We start from the raw sequence: 27,118 nt of genomic DNA, 5'->3' as shown, positions 1-27,118 counted from the left end.
TATTATCTAATCAAACTCTTTTTGTATGAATTATTTAATCAATTTTCACAACGTAAAAAAAAAACAACTGTGGTACAATTCATGCGATATTTTGATTAATATTATCTAATCAACTCTTTTTGTATGAATTATTAAATCAAACTTAACAAATGATCATACTGACAAAACTTTGCAGTGTAACATTGCTATTTGCATAGATAAAAAAACTATGGGTTCCCTTTTCAAAGTCCAATCGATCAAAGGTAGGTTTAAACAGTTATCAATCTTAATTACTGGTCTTAGGATTTAGACAGTATCTTGCATATTTTATTTTTCAAAGTGCATCATTATAAACCATATAAACGAACGTTTAGAAACAGAGTTAATTTGTCTCACTGTTAACGCACTTCGAAAAACTTTTTTTCAAGGTGCGTACATTTTTAAGGTGCTTTGTACATGTAATACTTATGCCGTTTATTTTTCCGAGTTATACACGATAATGACGTCTTAATGTGGCCTAAATGTAAACTTAAAAGTGCATAGGAGGAAATCAATAAAATACACCAGTAAGGATAAAACATCTTACTTTTTTATTTTGAACAGAAGTAATTATTTGCATTGAATTTCCCAAAAATAGCTTGAAATTACACAAATAATTTATCCATCGAATTCATTTTATTTCTTATTTTTTCAATCATTTTTTTTCCTTGTTTTTTTTTTTTCTAACTTTAGGATCTTTGCAAATGGAACTGATGCTAAGAATTGAAATAAAAATGCTTAAATTAAAAGAACCAAGTACATGTACAAAGTGGCATTCATCTAACCATAAGTTTTCATATTAGGAAATTAGCAATTTAAGATAAATTTGGCATTCCGTTCATTTTTAGAAAAGTACGTTTTTTGATATAGAATAATTACATTCATAACTATTGACATGAAATAGGTTTTACATCTGTAAAAGCATGCATAAGACAGTTTAGATGAAGAATTATATAACATTTTAGGGATGAATTGTTGGGTATTTTAGCGTACGGACATTATACATGCAACGGGTATTTCCGTTTCAACGACAAGAGATATAAAAAAATGATAGACAAGAAGTCGCTAAATGAAATATTGATTTTTTTAGAATGAAAAAAGAAAATTGAATGAAATTTTAAAATCTAATTTTGTTTTATGATAGGTTTCACTGTATCATGCATTCTAATTAAACAAATTTAAAGTCATTGCTCCGGTAAAACAGATGTTCATGAACAGGATGTGGCCAATAAATAATGCATATTTATTGCAATTGCTCAAATGAATAAACAACAGATGTTTTAGCAAATAATGTGACTTTTAAAAAGAAAATTGCACGGAATCCATTAATCTATCAACAGTTTAATTGTATGAATGTCATTGTAGAAGAGTGTTGTTTTAAAATGTACTATTGATTTGGATACATGAACGAAATGAATTCACAACTAAATATGAACATCGATAATAAAAACCTGCAGTTCATAGACGACTGCAGATATATCAAATATTGTTATGATTACAAAAGTTCACATATGATGGAAAAATTTTCATTAAATGATATTGCCAATGAGACAAGCAAATTACATATATAGACGTAAGAACATTCCAAAAAATCACCTACTTTAAGCTTTATTATATTCTAAACAGAAAGTGCCTTGAAAAACCCATAGGGTTCTATTTTAGATGTATTTGTAAAATGCCTATATGAAGAATGATTAGATACTGCAAAATTAAAATGACATTAAATCTGATAACCTTTTAAAAATAATTAAAACAGTGTATATTTAACGTAACATCGGTTTGTAACCCATAAATATTTTAAATACTTGTAGGTTGCTTTAAACTGGCTTTTTCGTGTCAAAACCTCCCAATCAAGTCATTCTTATAACTTCAATGCCTTTTTCTTTTATAGAGTGGGTCTGAGCTCCATATTTTATCATAGTCTAAATGCGGTTTAATAGAATTTAAACCGATTTTAATCAGCAAAAATGTAGAGAGATGACCCACTATACTTAAAAAAATGTCATTTTGTAACCAAACAATTGATCGTTTAAGAAAAAAATATTAAGTTCGTAAATTCGTGGCCTATGTCTCATATAGCATTTAAACAACGCACTTTGTTGTGAATGAAATGGCTCAGTGCTTAGAGTAGCAGACATTAAGTAAATTTATAGAACTTATAGAATTTAGGTTGTGGGTTTGATACCACCAAAACTTAAGGATTTATTTTTTTTTTCTTATCGTTTTATGAAATATTTCAAACTGAATAAAATTAGAAATTACTTTTTGCAATTTGTATTATAACATATCAAATATATTTAATTGAAAAAAAAATGTTAACATTGAAATTGTATTTTACGACTTAACCAAATGGGCAATTGCGCAATCTTACCCCCCCCCCCCCCATCTTCTTTGAACAGCAGTGTTACTGTGAAAGTGTATAGGCCTACATGTATATGTTCGTTATTATTATTTCTGGAAAAGGAACAGCCAGCCTCTCCGTAAATGTTGATCGTTGATCCCAGGCAGATGAAATCGTGAAAAGACGCTTAATTTTCCATTTCGTGAATTAAACAATGTGTTCCCCATTCTTTATGTTTATAAAGTTGTATTTTGTTTGCTAACAATTAAACAGACACAACTTTACATTTTGTTGACAGTGTTTATTTTTGGAAATTCCTGTTCTATAAATAGTCTTAGATCAGAACAGTTGAAAGAAGTAGATCCGGCACTTGTATTGATGCAGGTATGAAAAACATTTATCGACCAATCAGAGGAGCCAATATCTTATCAAACGAATAAATATTAAATGACAGAAAAATATAAATTAAAAAAAAACAACCATACGTTTCTAAAGAACATTCAAAACTAAATAAACGACAAACATTTCACAATCAAGACCAAAAATTTGAAAGTAGTGGGTATTATCTGTAATCCCTAATCGACGGATACGAAGAGAAAATTTCTAAAAAGAAATAAATAGTTTAGGATGTACAGTTTAAAAAAACCCTCCAATTTGATGGTGTGATCATAGAGACTACATTAAAATAATTATTATTTTAATTACCAACATTTCTACCTACAACATTATTTTAATTTGATTAGAATGTTACGGCACATTTTTTTATCATTTTTTGCCTTTTCGGATTGTTTATCAAAATTCTATTCAGAATTGACGCGTTTTTATCGAGACTATCATCTATTTGGAAAATTTCGGAGTTTTTCATTCTTTTCAAAACAATGTATCGGGATCGGTCTACGTGACATACTAAAGACCTGAGTAACATGAAAGATTCTGGGCAAATAAGCCGAGGCAAAAAACCACATAGTTTCATTAAAAAAAATATATATTTTATTTCTAGCAAATTTCACTTTCGTTACATTTATTAAACATGTGACGTGATCATATACATTCAGTGCTGCCATAACCCACAAAAAGTAACTTCACATTTAATTGATATTAAGACAACAAAATAGTTATATGCTAATTTGGCAACAAAATGATATAGAAATCTGATGACAAATTATATTTTTCATAGAGTGGGTCATCCTACCATTTTTTAAAGTACGAATATTGTTAACACATATCAACGTCTATCTTTTTCAATTTTCCAAAAAATGGTACGAAAACCCACTCTATGATAAAAAGTAAGTTTTCTTCTTTTAATTTTTAAGATTGGTCTTTAAATGACTAAGTCCAGTCGTTTGCGTAAAACTGATAACAATAGAAACAGCTATTTTATAGCATCTTAACAAGAGAATCGGCGGTGTAGTGTTAAGCGAGGAGTTCTTTTAACAAATGTAACTAAAAAGATGGGTGTTCGAATCGTGCGCGTAATGAGGTTTTTTTGTTTAACTTTTACATTGTAAGAATGCAATTTTCTTTTTTTACTTAATAATATACATTTTTTAATGTAATTTTCTTTTTTCTTCTTAATAATAAAAAAATGCTTATAATAACTTGAAATTATTTGATATGCGTTTTCCACTAGTTTAATGAAATATAAAATGTATGTTATTCTCTTTGAGATTGCACGATTTCATATTGTAAACAAATGGTTGTTGTGCATGCAAAAAGGCAAAATAAAAAGTTTCATCTTTTAATCCTTGAGAGTCTTGTTAACACAACAAGGACATACGCTGGACAAAAGCATGTAATTGTGCACAAAATGCAGAATACAAGCTAAGTCAAATGTACAGTATGCCCCTAAAGAAAATTCAACGATTAACTACTAGGCATGTTTTTCACTTCCAATTGTATCGGCAGGAAACTCACATCAAATTACGTGTTTTGTTGTGAAAGAAAAAGCATAGTAGTTTTACCAAAAGACACAACGACCACTAGGACCAATGACCAACACAAAGTTTAACCAGTGACCTATAACAAGACCCCTTGTTATACATTACTGGTTTGACTATCACTGTCTTCCGTGTGGTATATATCAACCAGGAAGTAGGGGGAAGGCTAAGGGGGACTAAGGACTAAGGGGAAATTTATACATAGCAAAGACCTTTTTTTTTTGCTTGTCAAGATTTTTTATGTCTAGCCCCCCCCCCCCCCTCCACTTTCAAAATAAGTTTCTACCGGATGAGCATGATCTTACATGTACGTTTAAAAGAATCCATTTCTTTGTTATCATGTGGTCCCTTGAAATCATATAAACTAATGCATTTTTAAATTAATACAATGCAACAAGAAAAAAAAAATGGTTTGAAGTACAGAATATCCAAGAGAATACATGTACATGCAATGACATTGTATTTGAATAATGTATAAATCAATGTGTTTCCCATTACTTCATACATGTAATATGGCAATGGCCATACAACTATCGTTAGAAATGCCTACAGTAACGAACTCGATTCTTAATGATAATGGTAAAATGTTCAACTTCAAAACGTTGCTGAAAATATACTAAATTAGTGCAACCAACTCGTTATTTTCTTCTTTGTGGTGTGTTTTTTTTTATGTATAAACAACCATGATGATTCAAACAACGATTATATGTTTTGCGGCCAATTTGACGCGTGCTTCAATATGTTTTCTTGTTTATTTGTTTATATCCATAATGTTATAAGGATAATGTAACTTGTCTTTTTAGCTGGTTTTAAAAAATAGCGATTCCGACTAACGCTTCAAACAGAAGAAAAGGTTTTCAACTCGTATGCATCAGCCGGACCCGTTGATACACAGAATGATGACATAACTACGAAAGCCGAAAGGATCATTCGAGATTCGAGATTCGAAATACGAGATTCGAGATTCGAAATTCGAGATTCAATATCTAAATTAACCAATCAAATCAAGGATCTGAAAATATGTATCCTAGCGACATCAAACTGTTCTAAATAAAAATCATACGTACATGCTCTTATATACAAATAAATGCTATGTTCACTTCTCCCTACCTAACTAAATAATTATTTGTATTTACTTTTACACAGAATATCTAAGTAGACTAGTAATAATACAGTGTGCTTCGCGGATCTAAGTGATTTTGTTTGCCCTGGTGCATTTCCACCTGATGCGTTTGAACCCAAAGGTATTTCAACACCAGTAATAGTTTAAAACCCGGGTTTATATACCCCTTTTGTGTAAAAATGCGGTTATAGTAGAGAACTTCATAAGCGTAGCTAATTTTTTCTGTAGGGGATCCTAGGCCAATTTTAAAAAATTTTACTATGTAAATTTAATAAGCTCCAATTTTCCCGAGGACGGGGTCCAGACCTTTCTAGATCCCCGCATGAAGATTACATAGTACATGTATCTAAAAAATCTAAATATAAATAATCTGTCCTGTTTCACTAATAAATATAAGCATTACTTATCGTTTTTATGAATGCATACAGTGATACACTAGTACTATGATTTTAAACAAATCATTGAGATATTATCACATCATACGGAATTATTGATAAATACAATTTTTTTTCCTTTTCCTCAGTAAACAACTTATCATGAGTCTTACTTTTGGAATTGTTTTCAATATAGAAGGATACCTACTCTCTACAATTAAAGGTAGGGATGCTAGGGTGCCAATTTGTTCACATTGCCGATTTCTTGTGCAGAGAACAGGAAAACCTTTTATTTGATTATGCATGAATATTGTTGTACTGTACATATATTTTGTTATAATTCATTCATTGATATATCAACAAGAAAGAATAAAAGCATATGTTTCACAGCCAAGTTAAGTTTCTCTGTAGTTTCCTACCCCCCCCCCCCCCCCCCCCACCGCACCAAAATTGACAATAATTACATATAAGTCATATAAATGTTTACTTTTTTTGTAAGTTAATCTCTAAAGATGTAAATAAGCACTGCAAACAAAGATGTGTGTATTTAATATACTTCTACATTACACTTAGCCAGATAAAATGTAATCAGGATGAAGCTACAAGGGGTGAGTGGTGCAAATTTACCAATTTGTCGCCATACACACAGAACACCAAATAAAGAAACTGTGAGTGGTGTGTGGAATGCATAAAAGATGGCGGCAAATTATCTCAAATAATCAGTGCAAAAACCCACAAATAGGCTGTTATTCGTTACATATCCTGCAAAAACATTGATAAAAAATGTTATCGTCCCATAACATAGCCGATTAAGTTAATGTGTACATATGGTCAACGTACATGTAATTCTAATGTCCATGGAGGCGGACGTATTAGGCGGGGATCCAGAAAATTAAATTTCAAAAATGATCGGTTGAATTACATTAAATGCTTTGAAAATTGTTTTAAACTATCGCACGGGTCAAAATGCGTGATAGAAGCTATGTACAGTGTAATTGGAAACTTTCATTTTATATCAATATGTAGTATTACCTATTATAACAAATGAGAGTATAGCACAACTGCCACAAGCAATACATGTCCTTTACCGGCACCACCTCCCTCCCCATAAAAAAATGAAACAATTGTCGTTTTATTTGCTAAAATGTGTGTGGTTCAAGATTTTTCTAAAGGACATACCCGATTAGAATTGAAAAAGAGTCGTACGTTTAAAACTAATTTTGTCAAAATTTCTAGATTCATTTGGTTATATGTTGGTCCATTTGGGTAAATATATGCACCAGCGCAGCTCTAATGTATATATAATCAGGCCATAAATTCAAAATATTTTAAAAAATTAATAGCTTTAAATCCAGTAGATAAAAAAAGGAAAGCAAGTCGAACTCGATGAGTGCTAATACCTGTGTTGAATAGTAGGATATGCGCAAAAAAGTCCCGTCTACTCTTTCCTACCCTGTAATTATTGGAATATTAAATCCGATTATAAGAGTCAAATTAAAAATCAAGTACGGATATGTACCTGTTTATCAAAAGTAAAACTACTCATAATTTATCTACAGTGCATCGTTATGGAGCTACACAGAAAGTTTTATATTAATTTGCCGAGCCAAATAAGAAAAACCTGGAAAACGAAGAGAAAACAAAGTGGGGTCAGAATAACTGACAAATTAATGAGGACTATATAGCCCCCCACCCCCCCCCCCCCCCCCCCCCCTCTTGAAATGTATATACTGAAAACAGATTATTGGCGTACAACATCCGCACACACTTTATAGAAAATTTCATGTTTTTTTATTATTTTCGCTAGCTAATGTAAGACATCACAAATACCCCCAACCCCCTCACGGAACAGGAAATGCTAGGTGACGAGAGAGAGAGAGAGAGAGAGAGAGAGAGAGAGAGAGAGAGAGAGAGAGAGAGAGAGAGAGAGAGAGAGAGAGAGAGAGAGTCGATGTAAATCACAGGTGCGCTAACACCGTTAGAATTAAAGCTTTCTAGTTGGTCTGCCCCACCCTAGCTACCTCCTCTCTTTTCTCGTTTTAGAGGCTTAAATATTGTCTATATATGCTTGTAACAAATCAAATCAATTTCAAATTCTAAATCAAAACTGAATTTGACACTACAAAACTCTCTCTGTGTCTGTCTGTCTGTCTGTCTGTCTGTCTGTCTGTCTCTCTCTCTCTCTCTCTCTCTCTCTCTCTCTCTCTCTCTCTCTCTCTCTCTCTCTCTCTCTCTCTCTCTCTCTCTCTCTCTCTCTCTCTCTCTCTCATATCGACAATGGCGTTGCCATACCCTACAATACACTATTCTTATCTGGATTTTTGTCTTTGAGGTTGTAAATCATTATATCTTCTATGGTTTAAAACTTTATCATAACCTATATATTGACATGTCGATTATTTCATTGAGTTTCGTTTCATAGCTAAAACATTTAGATTAAACAGATCTTTCTTCGCGAGCCGATTTTTACACAGTTGGGGCGAATACACTTCGGGTTAAAATTGTTCGGGGGGAAATACATACAGGGCAAACAAAACCACTTAGATTCGCAAAGCCAACAGTGTTATTTCTAATTTAATTGTTTATACTGTGTGGGGGTTAATTCATCAATGTTAATTAAACCATTTTATAACCACTATATAAGAGCTATTAAGACATGTATTTGTAGGAAAGAGCATGTACGAATGATCTTTATTTAGAACATTTTGATGTTGCTAGGATACAGGTTTCAGATCCATGATTTGATTGGTTAATTTAGATATTGAATCTCGAATTGCGAATCTCGAATCTCGTATTTCGAATCTCGTATTTCGAATCTCGAATCTCGAATGATCCTTCTCGGCTTTCGTACATAACGGACTCGATTACGCCCTAACTTTCGCCAATGTTTTAAGCGTAAATATTCATACACAGATATCTTACGTATCAAAAATTGTTAGAAGAAAAACTGATCATGCGACCCAACCATAGTTTCGACTTAATAACATTTTACCTTCCAACAAATTTTGAATTTTAGGATATAAATTGTTTTTAATGCATAAATACATGTACAGAGCAAAGATCATTTTTAGGAGTTAAAGTTCTTTTCCCTACGTGCCAGCTGATGCATTCAAACACAATTTACCGAGATAAGCGTGATAAATCTCCAAATTGGTGTATCTTAAATTTAAAAAGGAACAAATAAAGAGAATCAGAGTACTGAAAGTACTAAAAAACGCTAAGTCGGGAAGAAAGTGTTCAAAATATATCGATTGATCCGAAAATACATGTAAAGAATCATATTGTTCGTTATTAAGAAAAATGCACTTACTCAGAATTCAGAAATGATGTAGAATTTTGATATGTTATAGAATGCATATTTTTTATAAATGAATAATGCATGCTGTCGTGTTACATGAATCAAAACAAAATGCTAATGACGTTTTTAAAATTCATAATAAAAGCATTTCGCAATAAATGTCAGTGTATCTTTATTTTCGAAGCATAGAATGATTTATCCATTTGACTATAATTTAATTCTTGTTGTAATGCGCTTTCTGATTGGTTAAAAAATTATTTAAATAATAAAAGAATGTTGCCTGCGTCATCATAAGACTTACGTCAAAATCGTATTAATACGCCTGACGTTACGTTTGAATTTTGTACAATTTTTCGTCATTTTAAAGGTCAAATGACCTTTGTTATCTACAATGAAGAGTGAAAAATTAAATTATAAGCAATGAATTCAATATTTATTAGTTTTATACGATATAAAATGGTTTGAAACAGTTTACGGTTTTTTTTTAACCGCTTCGCGGTTTATAAAGCGTAAACTGCCCCAAACCATTTTATATCGTATAAAACAAATAAATATTGAATTCATTCCTTAAGTTAAGTCAAAATTTACAATTTACAGTATAATAATCTGCCTTAAAGCCTGTTGAAAAAATACTTGATTTTAAATTTTTTAGCAATTTCTGGAAATCGAGATCATTTGTATTAATTTTTTTATGACATTGCTTGTTAGTTTTAAACAGATTTCGCAACTGTTTAGCAGAGCTGCAGAGTGCATGCTTCTTGTGAAGAAAATTAAGTAAAATAAGATTGTCGCCAATAACAACGATCAAATGATGATTAATATATATTTATGGTTAAAATACTTGCTAATTTTCATCTCTTCTGGTGTATATTTTATGGTATATCATTGAATTTGATGAAGTTTATCTCACATCTCATCAGACGTAAAAAGTATCGTGTTTTTAACAAGTTTTATTAAAAGGATGTTGTCATGGGCGTCTATGCAGATGTCACAACCGTATTTCACGGTACTAGGTTCACGTCAAAACCTAGCTGAGGCAAAACCATTCCAGAAATTCTCCTTCAAATTTGGGCCGTTTCCGCCTGCGACAGGGGCTACCTTTATATGGATGGAAAAAAAATGTGTATTAAGATGTCTGACTATTCACGTTTAGTAATAATGCAAGCTAGGTCATTTTTTGTGATGTGTGTTTTTTTTTATGGGAAGAAGTGTGATAAGTTCTTGGCTTGTGGTCTTGTGCTTTTCAAGCACACGTGTAACTTCGACGTAAAAAAACCTCTTCTGCCTTGCTTGTGTTTTTGATACCAAATCGGAGAAGAAATGTTGTTTTAAAAAACATCAAAAGGATTTTCGCAGAAGTTTGTTTTGAATTTGTAACTTGTATCTAAAGATGCACATTTATGGTAGGAATACATGTATATAGTAAACTTGAATACTGTAGTGACACCTGCAATACATACAAAGTCTGCCGGAAAGGCCCGAGAAGTTGCCATTGGATGGAAGAACTGTTTTCACCAGCGTAACAGAGGTCGTATTAAAGAAAACACGTAGCCATGTAATAGGGTACGGGTTCTTATAGTAAAATTGAACTCAGATAGAAAACTTTTAGTATATTTTCGACGTTATCAAGCAATATTAAATTGGTAAGAAGTTTTATTTTATATATACCAATATAATGGGTACAGATATCACATAATACGCGAATTCATTTAAATATCTAAAAGTTATATTAAATTCATAGCAATGTTGAATCTTACACATCACTTTCAATTTTTACTGTTACTAAGTGCTTTTATTACTGCGTAATTTGTCCATACTGCACATAAACTAAATCATTAATAAAATCATATTTGCAAATTAAACGAGGTTAGCTGGTATCATTTTATAAAGATTATAACATATATTTACTGTAGTATTTTAAGTAACTCAACAGTTATATTTTTTTCATAAATAATAATCAAATCATTGGTTTTGGATAATTATAAAATTACATATCAATGAAAATTGAAAGAAAAATATTTTTGAAATATTGCATTCAGGAAACAAAGTTTAAAATAACGTTTATAAAAAGCACCACAAATTATCATGGAAAGGGCCCGGTGTTAATCGAAAAATTTTGTTAATTAAAATTCTGCATTTTTATATAAAACATGGTGTTCATAACTGTAGCATATTACATTTAAAAACACTCAAAACCTATTGATAGTGTAGAATTTTTCCAATTATTACTAAACACCTAAAACACAACTTAAAGCATATAACATCCATTTTTTCTCGAAAAAAAAAACATCATGATATGGCTTTTAGAGCACCCATATCTGATATATAATAATGACATTTAAATGAAAGTTATTGATAATTTAATACTGGTGCATCTGCATGCAGGACAACTTGAATATAATTAAGTTCTCCTAATTGCATGGTTGTGATTTTTCCAGCATCCGCCAGTAGGTGGCGATATATAGGAAACGCCAAAAACGAAAATGGAATTAGGTTTAGAAATCCGGTGACAAAAAAGCGCTGCAGCTATGCTTAGCGCTTTAAAAATGACTTACAAATTTAGTGTAGTAACTATTTCCATATATTGTCACGCTTTCAATATAAAACCATAGGAAGTTTAAGCGAGGTAGAAAGGCGTCGAAGGAATATTTGCAGGCCTTTTCTCTTTTTATATGTCAGTCGAAAAAAGTGATATTTAAAAATAACGCATTGAGTCGAAACAGATTTGCCTCTTTTATGTTCTATAAAAATATATGCAAATTATAAATTAACTATTTACATAATATGAAGAATAGGAGTGTCGTCATCAGATTTGTGTTTTATTTAAAACAAATTTAAAATGAAGGAGTCCATGTTTAAATGCCTTTTTTCAGAGACATAAAGAGAAGTACTCTGCCAAAGTAATCTATTGCAATTTATTTATTGTATATGTTATATATGTTATAAATGTTATTTATATTTTCGCATGGAATGTAGGTTATTTCTCTTGCATGTGCTTTAGAATGTATTGATTTGAAATATGTTTTGTTTACAAAATATTTTAATCGATTTTGATAGGAAAAAATTAAGGTTCAGATTAAGCATATTTTTTCCCTAACATTATCTATTGTATTTGATATCTAATCCATAAGAATTATTGCGTTTTAGCGCTGAATTTATTGTCTATAAAAAGCACGAAGCTTTAAAACATACATGTAGTACGGGTCAGCATACATTCGTGATTTTGTATAGTAAATCGAGGACGGGCATTAATTTCAAAGCCTTTGTTTGCTGTCAGCCTAACCGAGTACAAACTTGTGGTAAAGAGAAAATACGCATTATACATTTAGAAAACTCCTGTGAAAATAAGAAGTTTGTACTACATTAGGCTGGTACCTAAAAACTGAAAAACGTTTGAACATTTCAAGGTTTTTCCTCTAGTAAGCGACAGCTATTACCTGGCTGACCCGTGTTTGAACCTACGAATGGAATAAATTATTTCAAACAATCACGTGGGTTCTATCCAGGTAAACGTTCGTCAAATGTGCTCACTGTAAATGATTGACACGTTTTAAATCGCTTTTCATCATCTGTGTATGGTCAGGAATGATTGTTTCACTATTGTACTATGCAACTTCAAAGCTTTATTCTATTTTTTTTCAGACGTAAAATATCTAAAATAACGCATAAAGTATAATTCTGCAAACACGCCAATCGATCCACCAACAGAGCAATGTTGATTTAAAAATCTCTGATTTAAATAGGCACAATTCAAGTAGGTCCAGTTCGATTTTTCCGGATTTAAATTTTTAATGGGCATTTAACAATCCTTAACTTTTTAAACTGTATGCTAATTTTGGTAAATTTAAGCGTGCATATAAATCAGAAGTATCCATCAGTGCTTAACTATTACAAGAAAAAAGCAATTTGTTGATATTTTCTACAGAAAAAGGGCCGATTCTAACAGTACTTTTCATAGAATTTTTACTAATTTCATACGTAATAAGCCTTATGTTGCTCTAGGAAATTCTATTTTACATACTTTTTTGTATGATCAACCACTCTCACGGACTTCAGAAGATAATGAAAGTGACAGAATGACGAATTTTTGAAAATGTAAATCACAGCATCAAATTATCGTCTTTCTAAATTCAAAAATTTAAGTCTTTGTTAATAAGAAATTTTTTTATAGAATTGCTACGTAATCGTTTCCTATAATCTTTTAAATCCATGATGTGACCCTTTCCTGACCCCTAGGGTCATGATTTAAACGCGCTCTTTTTTAACATGTTTACAATTTCCAGTGTATTTGTCTGTGATAACACTACGAATCGAGTTTACACATGTAACGTATACTCCAATTAATGTCATCACTCATCACTGACTGAAAAAATGGGACCTCGTGTTATGCGCATGCAACGACGAAACACAAAATGTTTTACATGTATGATAAAATATTTATTTCATAATGTACCATTCCGTGTAAATCAATTTTAATCAAATTAAATTGGTGCCAGAAGTGCAATAAGGGACTTCTCTGAAATGAAAATAAAACACAATTTTTTTATGTATAAAATATGTGTTTCTTTTTGTAACAGTTGGGGTAAATTAATCAATATTGGTGCCAGGATGGCAATTTAAAAAATCCTTGAACTTTAAGTAAAACACAATTTTTTTTCTGTATAAAATATTAATTGATAATGTAACATTCCGTTTAGATCGATCAAAATGAAAATTAAAACAGGGAAATGCTTTGAAAAAATTCCTTGAACTTAAATTAAATGAAATGTGTGTTTTCGTAACAGAATTTTATTCCTTTTAGATATACCAGTCAATTAAAATTCTGTTACGAATGATGCGGATGAAATCAATTTTTCGAATAATTAACAAAGATACATTTACTACATATTGGAAGATTGTATTCGAATCGGAATAAAATAAATTCTATAAGGTGACCATTTTACATGTGTCACAGGGTCGTTAAGAAATATCGACCGAAGTCTGGATTCGTGCTTATATATGCTTTTATATGATATAAGAAAAGAAACCTAGAAAACACAGAAAACACATTCACAACACAACACACACGCGTTGACGAGAGACGATTACATGTACTACATATTTAATAAATTACAAACACAATGGTTTTCCCAATTATAATACCGGTGATTTACCGACAGTATCACTGAATATTATATTACAATAATATGTTTAAAAGTGATCTTACCAGGTATCCAGGACATTAAATAATAAATGGATATACTGAATCTTTGAAGATCAGGAGTACATTGGTACATGAATCTAGCGCTGTAAAGGGTAGAATCTTTGGGTACTGGATTTGGCGGGACTTCCGCTTATATAGTGAATGAAGTTAGTAACGCATGCATATTAATGACTTAAAAGTCGTCTGTCATTGGTCAATAAAACATGTATACCTGGTCACTTATAAAAACCATGTGACATATCACAACATTCACACGTGCATTCATTCATACATACAGCAATGCGTTCTATCAGCAATGCGCGCTGGTGATAAATAAATAATAACTTTACATAAATAAATATATATGAACTGTGACAATCTCCCCTGCTAAGGAAAATGGCTCCTGACATTTTTTTCAATAATGGAATCACAATTTAAAAACAGTAGCAAACAACAAGCAATCTGATCAAAGTTACACCTGAAATCAGACTTTATAAAACTGAAATCAAACTATATGTGACAATCTCCCCTGAATACACTACACAAAATACACAGGAGTTATTGGATGACTCACCCACTCACCATACCTATTTTGTGGCCTAATCTGTCTGGTAGACTTCCGCAGAATTGGTGATTCTCTTACAGAAGGAGAGTGAACAGACACATTACGATTCATAGTAGAAGGACGGTAAGAATTACCTGCATCAAATAAGGATATAGGAGTACTAGAATGGTTCTGATTTTAAGAATAAATAGAACTAAGGGGTGAATACCTATCAATACCCGGTGCAGCATTAACCCGTCTCTTGGGTATAATATAAACAATACCACCATCAGATGATCCAAAATCTGAATCTTCTGACTCAGACTCAGAACTAGATTGAAGAGAAACAACATCATCAACCCTAGAAGATTTGCTTGTGAGGTTCTCTGGTTGTTGACAAGCTTTAGAACAAAAATGTTTGGGCAAAGTTGGGCTAGGTTTGCTCTTGTCAGACAATTTGGGGATATAGGAAATGGGGAGTAGCATATTTCTATGCAATGTCTTAGTTTTGTCATTCCCAAACTCTTTCCTAACCTGAAACACCGGGATGTCGGAATTGGGCTGATTTATAACTATATATGTATCTCTGGCCCACTTATCTGTCAGTTTGTTTTTGCCCTTTAAGCCAACAATTCTAATGAGAACACGGTCTCTGACATGAACGGTAGCCTCTCTTACCTCCGAGTCGTAGTGCGATTTATAGCGGTGAGCACTTTGGTAGCAAGGGACAGTTTCGAATAAAGTACCCGTCAATATTTTTGTAAAATTGAGAGTTGCTGTACTTGAAGGCTTAAGAGTGTTGCTAAAATTCATGAAATGATTTTTAATGATTATCATTAGTTAGAGGGGTGTCTCTTGTTGAAATTGATATGCAATATGTAGGCCCCTTATGTTAGGTACATGAGAATCAGAAGTAAAATGCGAAACCTGCGGCTATGACTGTTGTGCTGACTTTACACAGTGAAATTGCAAGTTACAGACGGGAGGTAAAATAACACGAAAAGTAGGTGGATGGGACATTGTAAACTATACAACGGTAAGTTTCTGACATGTGATAGTGCAACATGCACGCGGTACGGAAGGTAAACCCTCTGCAGGGAATTAGCTGGGGGAGGTCTAAAAAGCTTAAAAATCATGAAAAGTTAGCAAAATATGAAAGGGTCAAAATCTCATAAAAACCAGTATGTAGAGAATTTTACAGGTTTTGATTAGTAATTTTCTTCAGAAATTGGTGATTGGCCTTATAAAGAGTGAATTAAAGGTATTTGTGCTGAATGGGAACTGAGGAAATTCTAGTTACAGAGTTCCGAAGACATGCACCCCTTGGCTACAATGAATTGTATAAAAAAAAACTGTCCCCTGCCACCTTTATCTGCTTCTCGGGAAGCTATCTTGTATGAGAAATCTAACCGCTTTTTGATTTTTTTTCGCATAGTTATCATGACTACGAATTTGTTCCGCGTTAGGGTCTAACACGAGGTAGGCATCGATTGCCAGACGCGGACGCCTGCCATATATGAGATAAAATGGCGATTAACCTGTACTATCGTGCCTTGGAGCATTGTATGCATGCACAAGAGTACTTACGTACGCTTTCCAATCTTCTTTTTGCTTATCATTTAGATTACCTAGCATTTTTATCAAAGTTTGGTTGAATCTTTCAACCATCCCATTACCAATTGGGTGATAGGGCGTCGTTCGTGATTGCTGCACTCCTGCTAGTCTGCACAGCTCCTTAATAACATTGCTAATAAAATTTCTACCTCTGTCACTATGCAACCTGTTTGGAAAGCCATAATGAGCTATAACATTTTCAAACAAAGTCTTTGCAGTGGTTTTCGCTGTTTGGTTTCTGGAAAAAAAAGCTTGTGAGTAACGAGGAAAGTGACCTGTTATGACCAGGATGTTTTCAAAACCACCCTTACTTTTTTCCAGTGATAAATAATCCATACATACAAGATCTAATGGTTGATAACTCTCTATAGAAACAAGTTTTGCAGAATTTTTCCAGGAGTACCTCAGTCGGTAGAGCACGAGACTTTTAATCTCGGGGTCGTGGGTTCGAGCCCCACGTTGGGTGCCATTGTCTCAGGGTCGTAAAGAAATAACGATCAAAGACCTGGTTTCTTTTCTTATATCGTATAAAAGCATATATAAGCAAGAATCCAAGTCTTCGATCGATATTTCTTTACGACCCTGTGACACATGTTTTCTTAAGAATTAATTTGTTATTCTTCACCTAATAATGAAGCTTGATATTAAAGCAATTAAAAAATATCATTCTTCGCTGCTGTATTTAAATATAACATCGACTTTACAGTTTGAATTCAAACAAAGTCAATATTTTGTACTGCAAATGTACCCGGATAATAACGTTGAAAAATGTTGCGAGGTATTCCACGTGACTTCCGAATGGAGAAAATATTTACATGTAAACATTCCCCATTTAAAATCTCCACAAGAAATCTGTTTTTGTTCCTGTGAAATTTTTAGAGTGAAGAATGAAAATGTGTCAATAATATTTTCATTTTAATCAAACTCAATTGTTTTCTTTCACAGGTGTTCCTATTGTGAATGGAGAAAATATTTACATGTAAACATTTCCCATTTAAAATCTCCACAAGAAATCTGTTTTTGTTCCTGTGAAATTTTTAGAGTGAAGAATGAAAATGTGTCAATAATATATTCATTTTAATCAAACTCAATTGTTTTCTTTCACAGGTGTTCCTATTGTAATCAAAAATCGTCCAAAAGTGACAAAAACGATAATTTGTTACAAACTATAGTCAATATCAAGTGCTGTTCAAAACTTCGGATACTTGCACTATTTGAGTTTATTTTAAATTTATAAATATAAACCGTCAAACCAATGAACTGACAATCTTTTGAACTTAAGGATTACTGTACCATCATTATCATTAACAGTTACGTTTACTGGACAGTCACTGCCTCAAAGTCTATTTATAAAAACGCAAAAAATATATTGAAGTTACGGTTTATTGCAGCGTGTATACACTCTGCCAAAATAAAGGGATTATTGCTGTTATCTTTAAAATGGAAGCAAATTGTAAACATTTGTATTGGTCAATTATCAATCAAATCATGTCTTTTAAAACGTAAGCAACTGTATAGTGTGTGCAAATTACCTTTAGGTTTATACAAATCAATTTTAATTGCTGAAAACATTAAAATCAACAATAAATCGAATATCCATTCCTGAATTCAAGTAATTTTAGATAACTTAATAATTCAACCCCTAGTGTTCATGAATAACGAAATAATGTAAAAGAAAGAAGCACGCAACACGTACATTAAATTTAATAATAAAATATTTTTACAACATAGCCAATACTTAACAAGCATATTTCGATATATCTAAAATAAAAAAAAATGAAAGAAAAATCAATATGAATTTGTCGATACAGCTTTAAAAGCTAACCTAATTGTAAAAATGGCAACATCAATCTATCAAACTAACTAACCATGGAAAACAATGTGTCAATAATGTCATAACACCCTTTCCTATGGTCTTAAGTATATATTGTTACTGGTATCATCATCACATAAAAATTTCAAGATATTTACGTCCAAAATGTTGACACCCTCTTAACACTTCTGTGACTTTTTTTTCACAATATGGATTTCCTCTTTTCAAAATGCCTTAATATGTTTTTGATTATTAGCTTTTAATAAGAACACCTTAGGATGTCCAGGAGAACCAGGCAACAAAGTATGATACCCAGTATGACACCACCCACGTACCCTGTGGCACGCGCTGACGGACGCTTATCACTAAGGCTTTTCTTTGTATTAAGATAAGCTGTCAGATTTTTGGTTTCCATCTTCAACATGTTCTTGATTTGGGCAAGTTGCTGACTCAATTCGTTATACTGTTTGATTTGGTTAGCCTCTTGACTCCAGTATTCGATTTTGTCGAAATATTCACAACTGCAAGGACACATGGCTGTGTAATAAAGAAACATATTATTAATTCTTTTTATGCATGAATAGTAGTGCTATATATAAGTACCAACTGTATTTCCAGGGGCACGATGAAAATGTACGATAGGCATTCAATAACAATAAACTGTCATGATATATACAGGTAATTAATTGTCTTTATACGAATGCAATTGCCAAGTAGTATTCCTTTTATTTAAGTTTATGAAAGGCAGTTACTGTTTTAAGTAAAATGTTTCGTATGATAAACAAATGGCAGAAATGATTGCATTTGGATGAGTAACAGCTCCTCTAAAATATCATTTTAAGGACATAAAACAGCTTTTATCTTAGTTCACCTGATATGGATTACTAGTATATAAGCTCACTAAAGTGTCGTATCACCATTCCTAGCTTTAATCATATCCATGGTTTTGTTTTGTTTTTCTAGTATTACTGTAATTTAAACTATGGTAAAAATATATTCGTCTGTTTCTGAACAAAACACAATACGTTAAATACAAGAGTCTTAATTTTCTACTTCATTTTAAATTTACATTTTCCATTTGAATTTATATTGACCAAACATGGTTTCAATAAGGTCGGGTTTTAAACACCAAAACGATTTGGAAAATCTTGAAAAAATGAAGTGTTATGTTATTTTTCATTATTTTTTTTGCATATTAAAATTGTTTATCATTGTAAAATAGCTTGATATAATTTACCACTTTAAGTTTAAATTAACAAAACACCTTACTTGTTTTGGAAACAGTAGTACAGAATCTTATGAGAACAATTGTCCATATCCAGAGCAGTTTGCACTGGTGATTCATGGCTGTTTTTGCGAGCTTGTGTCATTCCCTACAGTTCGACTACATAATGTGGCATGCATCCGATGAAAATCAATATTAAGATCCTGAAATAACACTGGTATACCCACAGAAATTGATCATACGGATTACTCGTTTATTTTTCCATTGCTTTATTATGTTGTTCAAGCTTTAAATAAGAACATTAATATTCCGTTTAAAATTTACTTGAAAAAACTCAAAAGATGCCAATGTTGTCTGCAAGCATGAGTCTTTTGTGTTTTGCTTTCCTTTTAGTTATCAGTTTTAAAAAAAACTTTCTTCTGTGGCGGTTGTCTGTTAAATAATTTTTATTTTGGGCTAAAAACTTCTTTGCGCATGTTTCACTCTCTGATTGTCAACATGTTGTCACTCTTCTATTTCTACAATTTTAACGATTTGTTTCTCCTCATTCGAATGTAAGTATAAGTGCATCATGTTAATCAAGATCGATTTACAAATTTGGTTCAGAAGGAAGTACAGTAATTCTATTACAGAACAGGACCGTTAGGAACAATTATCGGAAAAAAACACATTTTTGCAAGTCGGAGAAGTTTTTTTTTCTTCTCAAAATCCTCAATGTGAACATATGTGTATGGCAATTTTGCATATGTTTGAGACTTTTACAGAACTTGATCAAACACATATCAAACCTATCATATCTGAAACTGTAAGGCTTTACACCAGTTTTAATTTGAGTTTTCTCCGTTTAGCGAAGCTACATTGTATTTCAACTAGAAAAAAATGGGACCTCGTGTTATGTGCAAGTAACGTCGAAACACAAAATGATTTATGATAAAATATTTCATAAAGTACATGTACCATTTGATGTAAATCAACTTAAATCGGTAAATCGGTGCCAGAAGTTACAATGAGGGAATTTTCTGAAATAAAAATAAAACATAAAATGTTTTTAATGTATACATAATATTTGTTTCATAGCGCAGCAGTCGGTGTAAATCAATCATTAATGGTGCCTAGAATGGCAATATAAAAATTCTCCGAAGTTCAAGTAAAACACATATTTTTCTTTCCTGTATGAAATATTCATTTGATAATGTAATATTCCGTGTATATTAATTAAAATGATTACAGGGCTATTTAAGAATTCCCTGAACTTTAATAAAATTAAATATGTGTTTTTGCAACAGAATGTTATTACTTTTAGATACATGTATACCAGTCCATGTAAATTAATTAAAATTAATCACAAATGATGCAGATGACAGCAATAAAAAAAAATCAGAATTTTAATTTTAAAAAATACACACCCTATATACTGCAAGATGCGATTTAGCTTAAAATAAATTCATTAGTTGACCATTTTACCTGGTTTTTGAGAATGTGTCATTCCCTTCATAATAATGAAGCTTGATTGTTGACTGCGGCATTCGAATATAACATCGACTTTACGGTTTGACTTCAAACAAAATTTTGTATTGCAAAAATTATGAAAGCACCCGGATAATAACGTTGAAAAAAGTTGCAAGGTATTACAGGTGACTTCCGAATGGAGAAAAGATTTACATGTAAACATTCCTCATTATAAATCTCCATAAGAAATCTGTTTTTTAGAGTGAAGAATGATAATGTGTCAATGATATTTTCCTTGTCAACGAACTCAATTGCTTTTTCTTTCACAGGTATGTGTATTATTATTAAATATCGTCCAAATGTGACGGAAACGATAACTTGATTCAGACTATAGTCATTATATTTTAATGCTGTTCAGAATTTCAAAAACTTGCACTATTTTGAATTTATTTTGAATATATAAACCATTAAATCAATGAACCGACAATTTTTTGAACTTAAGGATTACTAGACCATCAGGGTCATAAATCTTCAGACTATAGTTACGTATACTGGACAGTGACTGCTTTGAAGTCTATAAAACGCAAACAAATATTGAAGCTACGGTCTATAATCCCATGTATACACTCTGCCAAAATCAAGGGATTGTTGCCCTTAACTTTAGAATGGAAGCAAATTGTAAACATTTGAATTGGTCAATTATCCATCAAATCATGTATTTTAAAACGTAATTGACTGTATAGTGTGTGAAAAATACCCTTAGGTTTATTCAAATGAATTTGAATTGTTGAAAATGTTAACATAAACAGTCTTTGTTAAAGAATGATGATATTTGCCAGGTCCCAATTTTCCTTTCCTGAAATCAAGCAGATTCAGATTTTCTGAATAAGCCCCTATTGTTCATGAATAACGATATGATGTGAAATAAAGAAGCACGCAACACGTACATAAAATTTAATAACAAAATATTTTTACAACATAGCCAATACTAAATAAGCATATTTAGAACAAATTTAAAATAAATAGACATTAAAATGAATTAGTGGAGAAGGCTTAAAAAGTTAACCAAATTGCACAAATAGCGTTAACAATCTCCAAAACTAACCCATCATGGAGAAAATAACTTTGAATTTAGAACAATCAAGTAAAAATTAATACACGTTGTGAAAATAACGCGCTTTATGCTGTCAACTTTCCGGACGACGTTATGAAATAGCATCATATGTTTGTGACGTCATTTCTCTGTTTTGTCAATAATGTCATTAATGGCCTATGAGTCTAAGCATAGGCCTATATAGTTACTTGTAGTATCAATCTGTATTCAAAATTTGAAGATATTTACGTCCAAATTGTTGACACGCAATTGAACTTCTATGACTTTTTTTGTTCAAAATATGGCTTTGGATCCTGTGAAAGTGCCTTAATATGTTTTTGATTATTAACCTTTAGTGGGAACACTTGAGGATGTCCAGGAGAACCAGGCAACAAAGTGTGAGACCCAGTACGACACCACCCACGTACCCTGTGGCACGGGCTGACGGACGCTTATCGCCAACGCTTTTCTTTGTATTAAGATAAGCTGTCAGATTTTTGGTTTCTATCTTCAATATGTTCTTGATTTGGGCAAGTTGCTGACTCAATTCGTTATACTGTTTGATTTGGTTAGCTTCTTGACTCCAGTATTCGATTTTGTCGAAATAGTCACAACTGCAAGGACACATGGCTTTGTAATAAAAAAACCCCATATTATTATTTCTTTTTTATGCATAAATAACATTCTTTTATTTAAATACGAACTGTAATTCCAGGAACATGATGAAAACGTACGATTGGCAGTCATTAACAATAAACTGTCATGATATATACCGATAATTCTAATTCTCTTTATACAAATTCAATTGTCAACTAGTAGTTGTTATTTAAGTCTATGTAAGGTATTCACTGTTTTAAGAAACATGTTTCTTATGATAAACAAATGGTGGAACTGATTGCATTTGAGTGAGTAACAGCGCTTCTAAAATATCATTTTAAGGACATCAAACAACTTAAATCACAGTTCACCTGAAATGGATTACTAGTATATAAGCTTAATTAAGTGTCGGGTCACCAGTTCTAGGGTCAAACATATCCATTTTTTTTTCTTACCGTATATCCTGGTTTTTGGTCGTGTCACAAAATTAGCGAAAATGGGGAAAATGTCTAACATTTTTATATTAATATTGCACCAGTCATTTTTTGCGATTTAAAAAGTTCCTTATAGAAAATAATGCAGAATATCATTTCTGTGTATTCCATAATTTGCAATTTAAAATGCATCGCGGAAGAGCGAAAATTAGATCATCGCGAAAATTAACGGATAAACGGTATGACTGTAATTTTAACTATGGTAATATAAATGTGTCTGTTTCTGAACACAACATAACACGTTAAACACAAACGTCTTAATTTGTTCACTTCATTTTGAATTTACATATTCCGTTTGAATTTATATTGACCAAACACGGTTACAATAAGATCGGATTTTAAACATCAAAACGTTTTGGAAAAACTTTATTTCCAATAACTTAGGAATAATTTTAATAATCTGAAGTCTTGTTTTGCATTTAATTATACAGTAAATAACAAAATTATATAATTACCAATTGTCCCTTGTTGATGACTGGTGTTTTCATTGTTAGGTGTTGTGGATGTGGTCATGTGAGTTTCTTCCTCCGGTCTTTCATTATCTATCGTAAACAATGAAATTTATAACTGGAAGACTGATAATAAATGCTACTACGCATTGTTAAAAGTACAGTAAAACACGCTTATAAGAAGCCAGGCAACGGAGATTTTTCATTGCTATAAGTGTTCTGTTATATCCGTCAAGTTTATAATATGTAGTTAAGTTAAAGGGAATGATAATCACTTCGCTGTAATTTATTATAAGCGTGTTCGCTAAAACCGTATTTTACAGTAGGCATAACTTGTATGAAAGGATCTTCCCATTCTTTTTATCATCATAAAGAATGGCAGATCTTCGGAAGAATCCTCCAACGACTGCATTTTAACGGCAAAGGAACTTTAAATGACAAAGTAGTAAAAGCAATATTAAATAACTCATTGCAGAATTGATTGCAGTTTGCTCAAGGGAAACGGGTGACCCTCGCTATCAAGAAAAATCAAAAGCCTCAAATCCAACAGTAACGGGACAACACGTAAAATTCAACTTTTGTTGTCAAATTTTTATCAGACGGATACAAAGAGGAAACAGAAAATTTTGAACGCACAATCTCAGTAATCCATTAAACCTAATGGCATAATCAAAAGTCATCATTAAAATGATGCCTAATGATATTACCTCGTTCACATACAGTTATTGTACTACTACGTGCACTCTTTTGTTTTCATGCTTTCTGGTTTCACATTGAACGTTTGGTTTAAAATACATTAACGACGAGGCAATTGCACCTGTTTAGATATACGAACCAAAATCTCACCTGCCGTTCCAAGTGTAATTGCATGAAGAACCTGGATGATTGCTGTAATAAAATCGAGAAAATGCATCGTTATGATAAAGCATTGGTTTGAGTTCCGTTTCCTAATGCGTAATGAAAACCTTTGTATCGAAGAAATGATTTTTAAAACTTTCAATATGGCGTAAATGCTTCCTTCAAAAAAAAATAAAAATAGACACAATTGAATTCTTGAGGCATTAATATGCTGGTCAATTTATTTTGATAAGTCTCTACTTACCGTCATAAAGCCAGTCGTTTCGACAATTAACAGCCTGAGTATCATCACTCAAATCTGTTAAGAGCAATAAGATACGGTGAACATTAATTGAATTTTGTCAATGTATGATTGTAAAATTGTAATGATGATAATAATAACTAGACGCTCGTTGCGAGCAACGAAAGGTCTTCCGTCTGCGTGCAACATAGAGTAGACTGTATGCAATATTTTGTCAAAAAATGACAAAGTTCAAAAGCTGGTTTTTAAAAATGCACCCCCTTTTTTCTACAGTTTCGAGGTTTTTTCCGCTTTGAATTAAGATCAGTCTTTAATATATGCAATTACATTAACTTTCCCATAAAAATGCTTTGTGCCAAATTTGGTTGAAATTGCCCAAGCGGTTTTAGAGCAGAGGTTCAAAATGTAAAAAGTTTACAGACGGACGGATGGACAGACGGACGACGGACAAAATGTGATCAGAATAGCTCACTTGAGCTTAAAGCTTAGATGAGCTAATAATGATAATAATAATAATAGTAATAATATTAATTATAATAATAACAAGCATTCTGGGAGTATTGCATAAGCAATACACGTCCCCTTCCGGTTTGTGGAAATTGTGAAAACAATGCACTGTTATGCAGAAAATCGAACCCGAACATTAAAAAATTGGAATATAAAAAAATCAATTTTCTCGAAAATATGACAACCAGCCGCTACGAAAGTGTAAACTTGATTTGTAGTTTGACATTTTGAAGCTGTTCAGCAAATTTCATATTATTCCTCAAACGCATTAAGAAAAAAATGTGGAAAACTGAAGTGGGACAGACAGACAGACGAACAGTTGTACGGACAGACAGACAGACGGACATACGGACTGACGGACGCAGAGGAAAGCTAAAGTCCCCTCCGGTGAAAACCGGTAGGGGACTAATAATCAGTATTTTTATGCGGCTACAAAAATGTAATTTTTTTTGTAAGTTTCAAATGCAAATTTTGTGTGTTTCTTTCTAGGGTTGTCGCACTTTTATGTTGCTCTGATTTAAATTGGAATTTGTGTTATTAACTTCAAACAGATATTTGCCCTTTTTGCGTTGATGTTAACAATTGTAGAATACCGAATAACGTATACTTACCTTTACAATTGCAAATATCCGAAAAGGATGGAATAATTTGTTCTTTTTCCTTCAACGCTTCAATGGTAGTATTAAACAATATGTTTTTATAGCAATAGGACAATTCTGTTCTGTCGCAGTAACCGTAAAACCGTTTATCTTCACAATTCAATAAACCTTTAAAAAAAAAGTTGTTTTTTTTTTTGCATGTTGAAATAGTTCATGATTGATGAAATAGCTTATTACAGTAAGTTTAAATAAACAAAACACCTTACTTGTTATTGAAACAGTAGTACAGAATCCTAGGAGAATAATTGTCCATATCCAGAGCAGTTTGTCCTGGTGAATCATTGCTGTCTTTGCGGACTATAGTCATTCCCAGCAGCTTGACGTTTAAATATGGCAGGGATCAGATGAAAATCAATATTAAAATCCTGTAATGAAACTAGTATAATCACAGAAATTGATCATAGGGATTTCACGTTAATTTTTTTTCATTTCTTTATTGTGTTGTTCAAACTTTTTAAATAATTTAATGCACTTTTCCGCTTAAAATTACATGAGAAGACTCAAAATATATCAATGTTGTCTTCAAGCATAATGTGTGTGTTTTATTTTCCTTTTAGGTATCAGTTAAAAAATAATCTTTCTTCCATGGCGATTTTCTGTAAAATAATTTTTATTTTGGGCTACAAACTTCTTTGCGCATGTTTCACTCTTTTAATCACTTGTTCAGAATGTTGTTACTCTTCTATTTTTACAATTTTAACGATTTGCTACTTCTCATTGGAAAGTAAGTATATGTGCATCAGGTTAATCAAAATCGATTTACAAATTTGGTTCAGAAAGAAGTGCAGTAATTCTAACACAGGTGATTGACGGACATATATCGGGAAAAAATAAATTATTTGCAAGCCGAAAAAAATTGTTCAAAATCCCTGATAATGTACATTGTATATATATGACTCTTATACTGGTTTGCTGCACTATAAATCAGAATTTCTGAATATTCCATTCTCAATATAAAATCATGTATCTTTTGTGACTATCAGGGCTTCGTACACCACATGTTATTAGATAAACAAAATGTTCTGCTCTATGTTGCAGTTTTCTTTTGAAATATTCATATTTCAAGGGTAAGTATGAAGGTTTTCACTTTTTTTTATTTTAATCTTATTGTGCTCAACAATTTGTGTTAATAAGTAATATGTTGTACCAGGAACTTGTTATCCTGACAAGCAGTTAGGGTATTGTGCCTGTGTGAACAAAATCGATACTGCATGTTCTGCCACATTATTGAAAACAAAACCACATGAAAGCTACAATGAACCATTAAATGAAGCAAATATCTCAAGCTCTCAAAAATTAAAT

General features: G+C 32.0%; 1 protein-coding gene, 1 long non-coding RNA gene and 1 other non-coding gene across 3 annotated transcripts in view; 1 reads left to right on the top strand and 2 right to left on the bottom strand.

Moving 5' to 3' along the window:
- Window positions 1-27,118, bottom strand: part of LOC136272139 (uncharacterized) — an 87,682-nt gene that overhangs the window by 11,241 nt on the left and 49,323 nt on the right. The gene's annotated exons all lie outside the window — the stretch shown is intronic.
- Window positions 16,825-16,895, top strand: Trnak-uuu (transfer RNA lysine (anticodon UUU)). The gene has a single exon. It is a non-coding gene; the product is annotated as a tRNA-Lys (tRNA).
- Window positions 21,853-24,706, bottom strand: LOC136272481 (uncharacterized). The gene is made up of 4 exons (XM_066074113.1): window positions 24,654-24,706; window positions 24,398-24,439; window positions 23,558-23,644; window positions 21,853-22,641 (listed from the first exon to the last, which is right to left on the bottom strand). Exons 3-4 carry the CDS (start codon window positions 23,613-23,615, stop codon window positions 22,364-22,366), a joined length of 336 nt encoding a protein of 111 aa, XP_065930185.1. The 5' UTR covers window positions 23,616-23,644; window positions 24,398-24,439; window positions 24,654-24,706; the 3' UTR covers window positions 21,853-22,363.

Source organism: Magallana gigas, chromosome 10 (genome assembly GCF_963853765.1).
Source record: "Magallana gigas chromosome 10, xbMagGiga1.1, whole genome shotgun sequence".
NCBI classification, from domain to species: Eukaryota; Metazoa; Mollusca; class Bivalvia; order Ostreida; family Ostreidae; genus Magallana; species Magallana gigas.
This window is presented reverse-complemented; position numbering and strand designations above follow the sequence as displayed.

What these genes read in the sequence shown, in the direction of transcription:
- LOC136272481 (XM_066074113.1), bottom strand. Translation starts at nt 23,615, where the DNA reads ATGACCACATCCACAACACCTAACAATGAAAACACCAGTCATCAACAA. An exon ending in TCATCAACAAGGGACAATTG is followed by an intron (nt 22,642 to 23,557) that starts GTAATTATATAA and finishes TTTATTACAAAG; the next exon opens with CCATGTGTCCTTGCAGTTGT.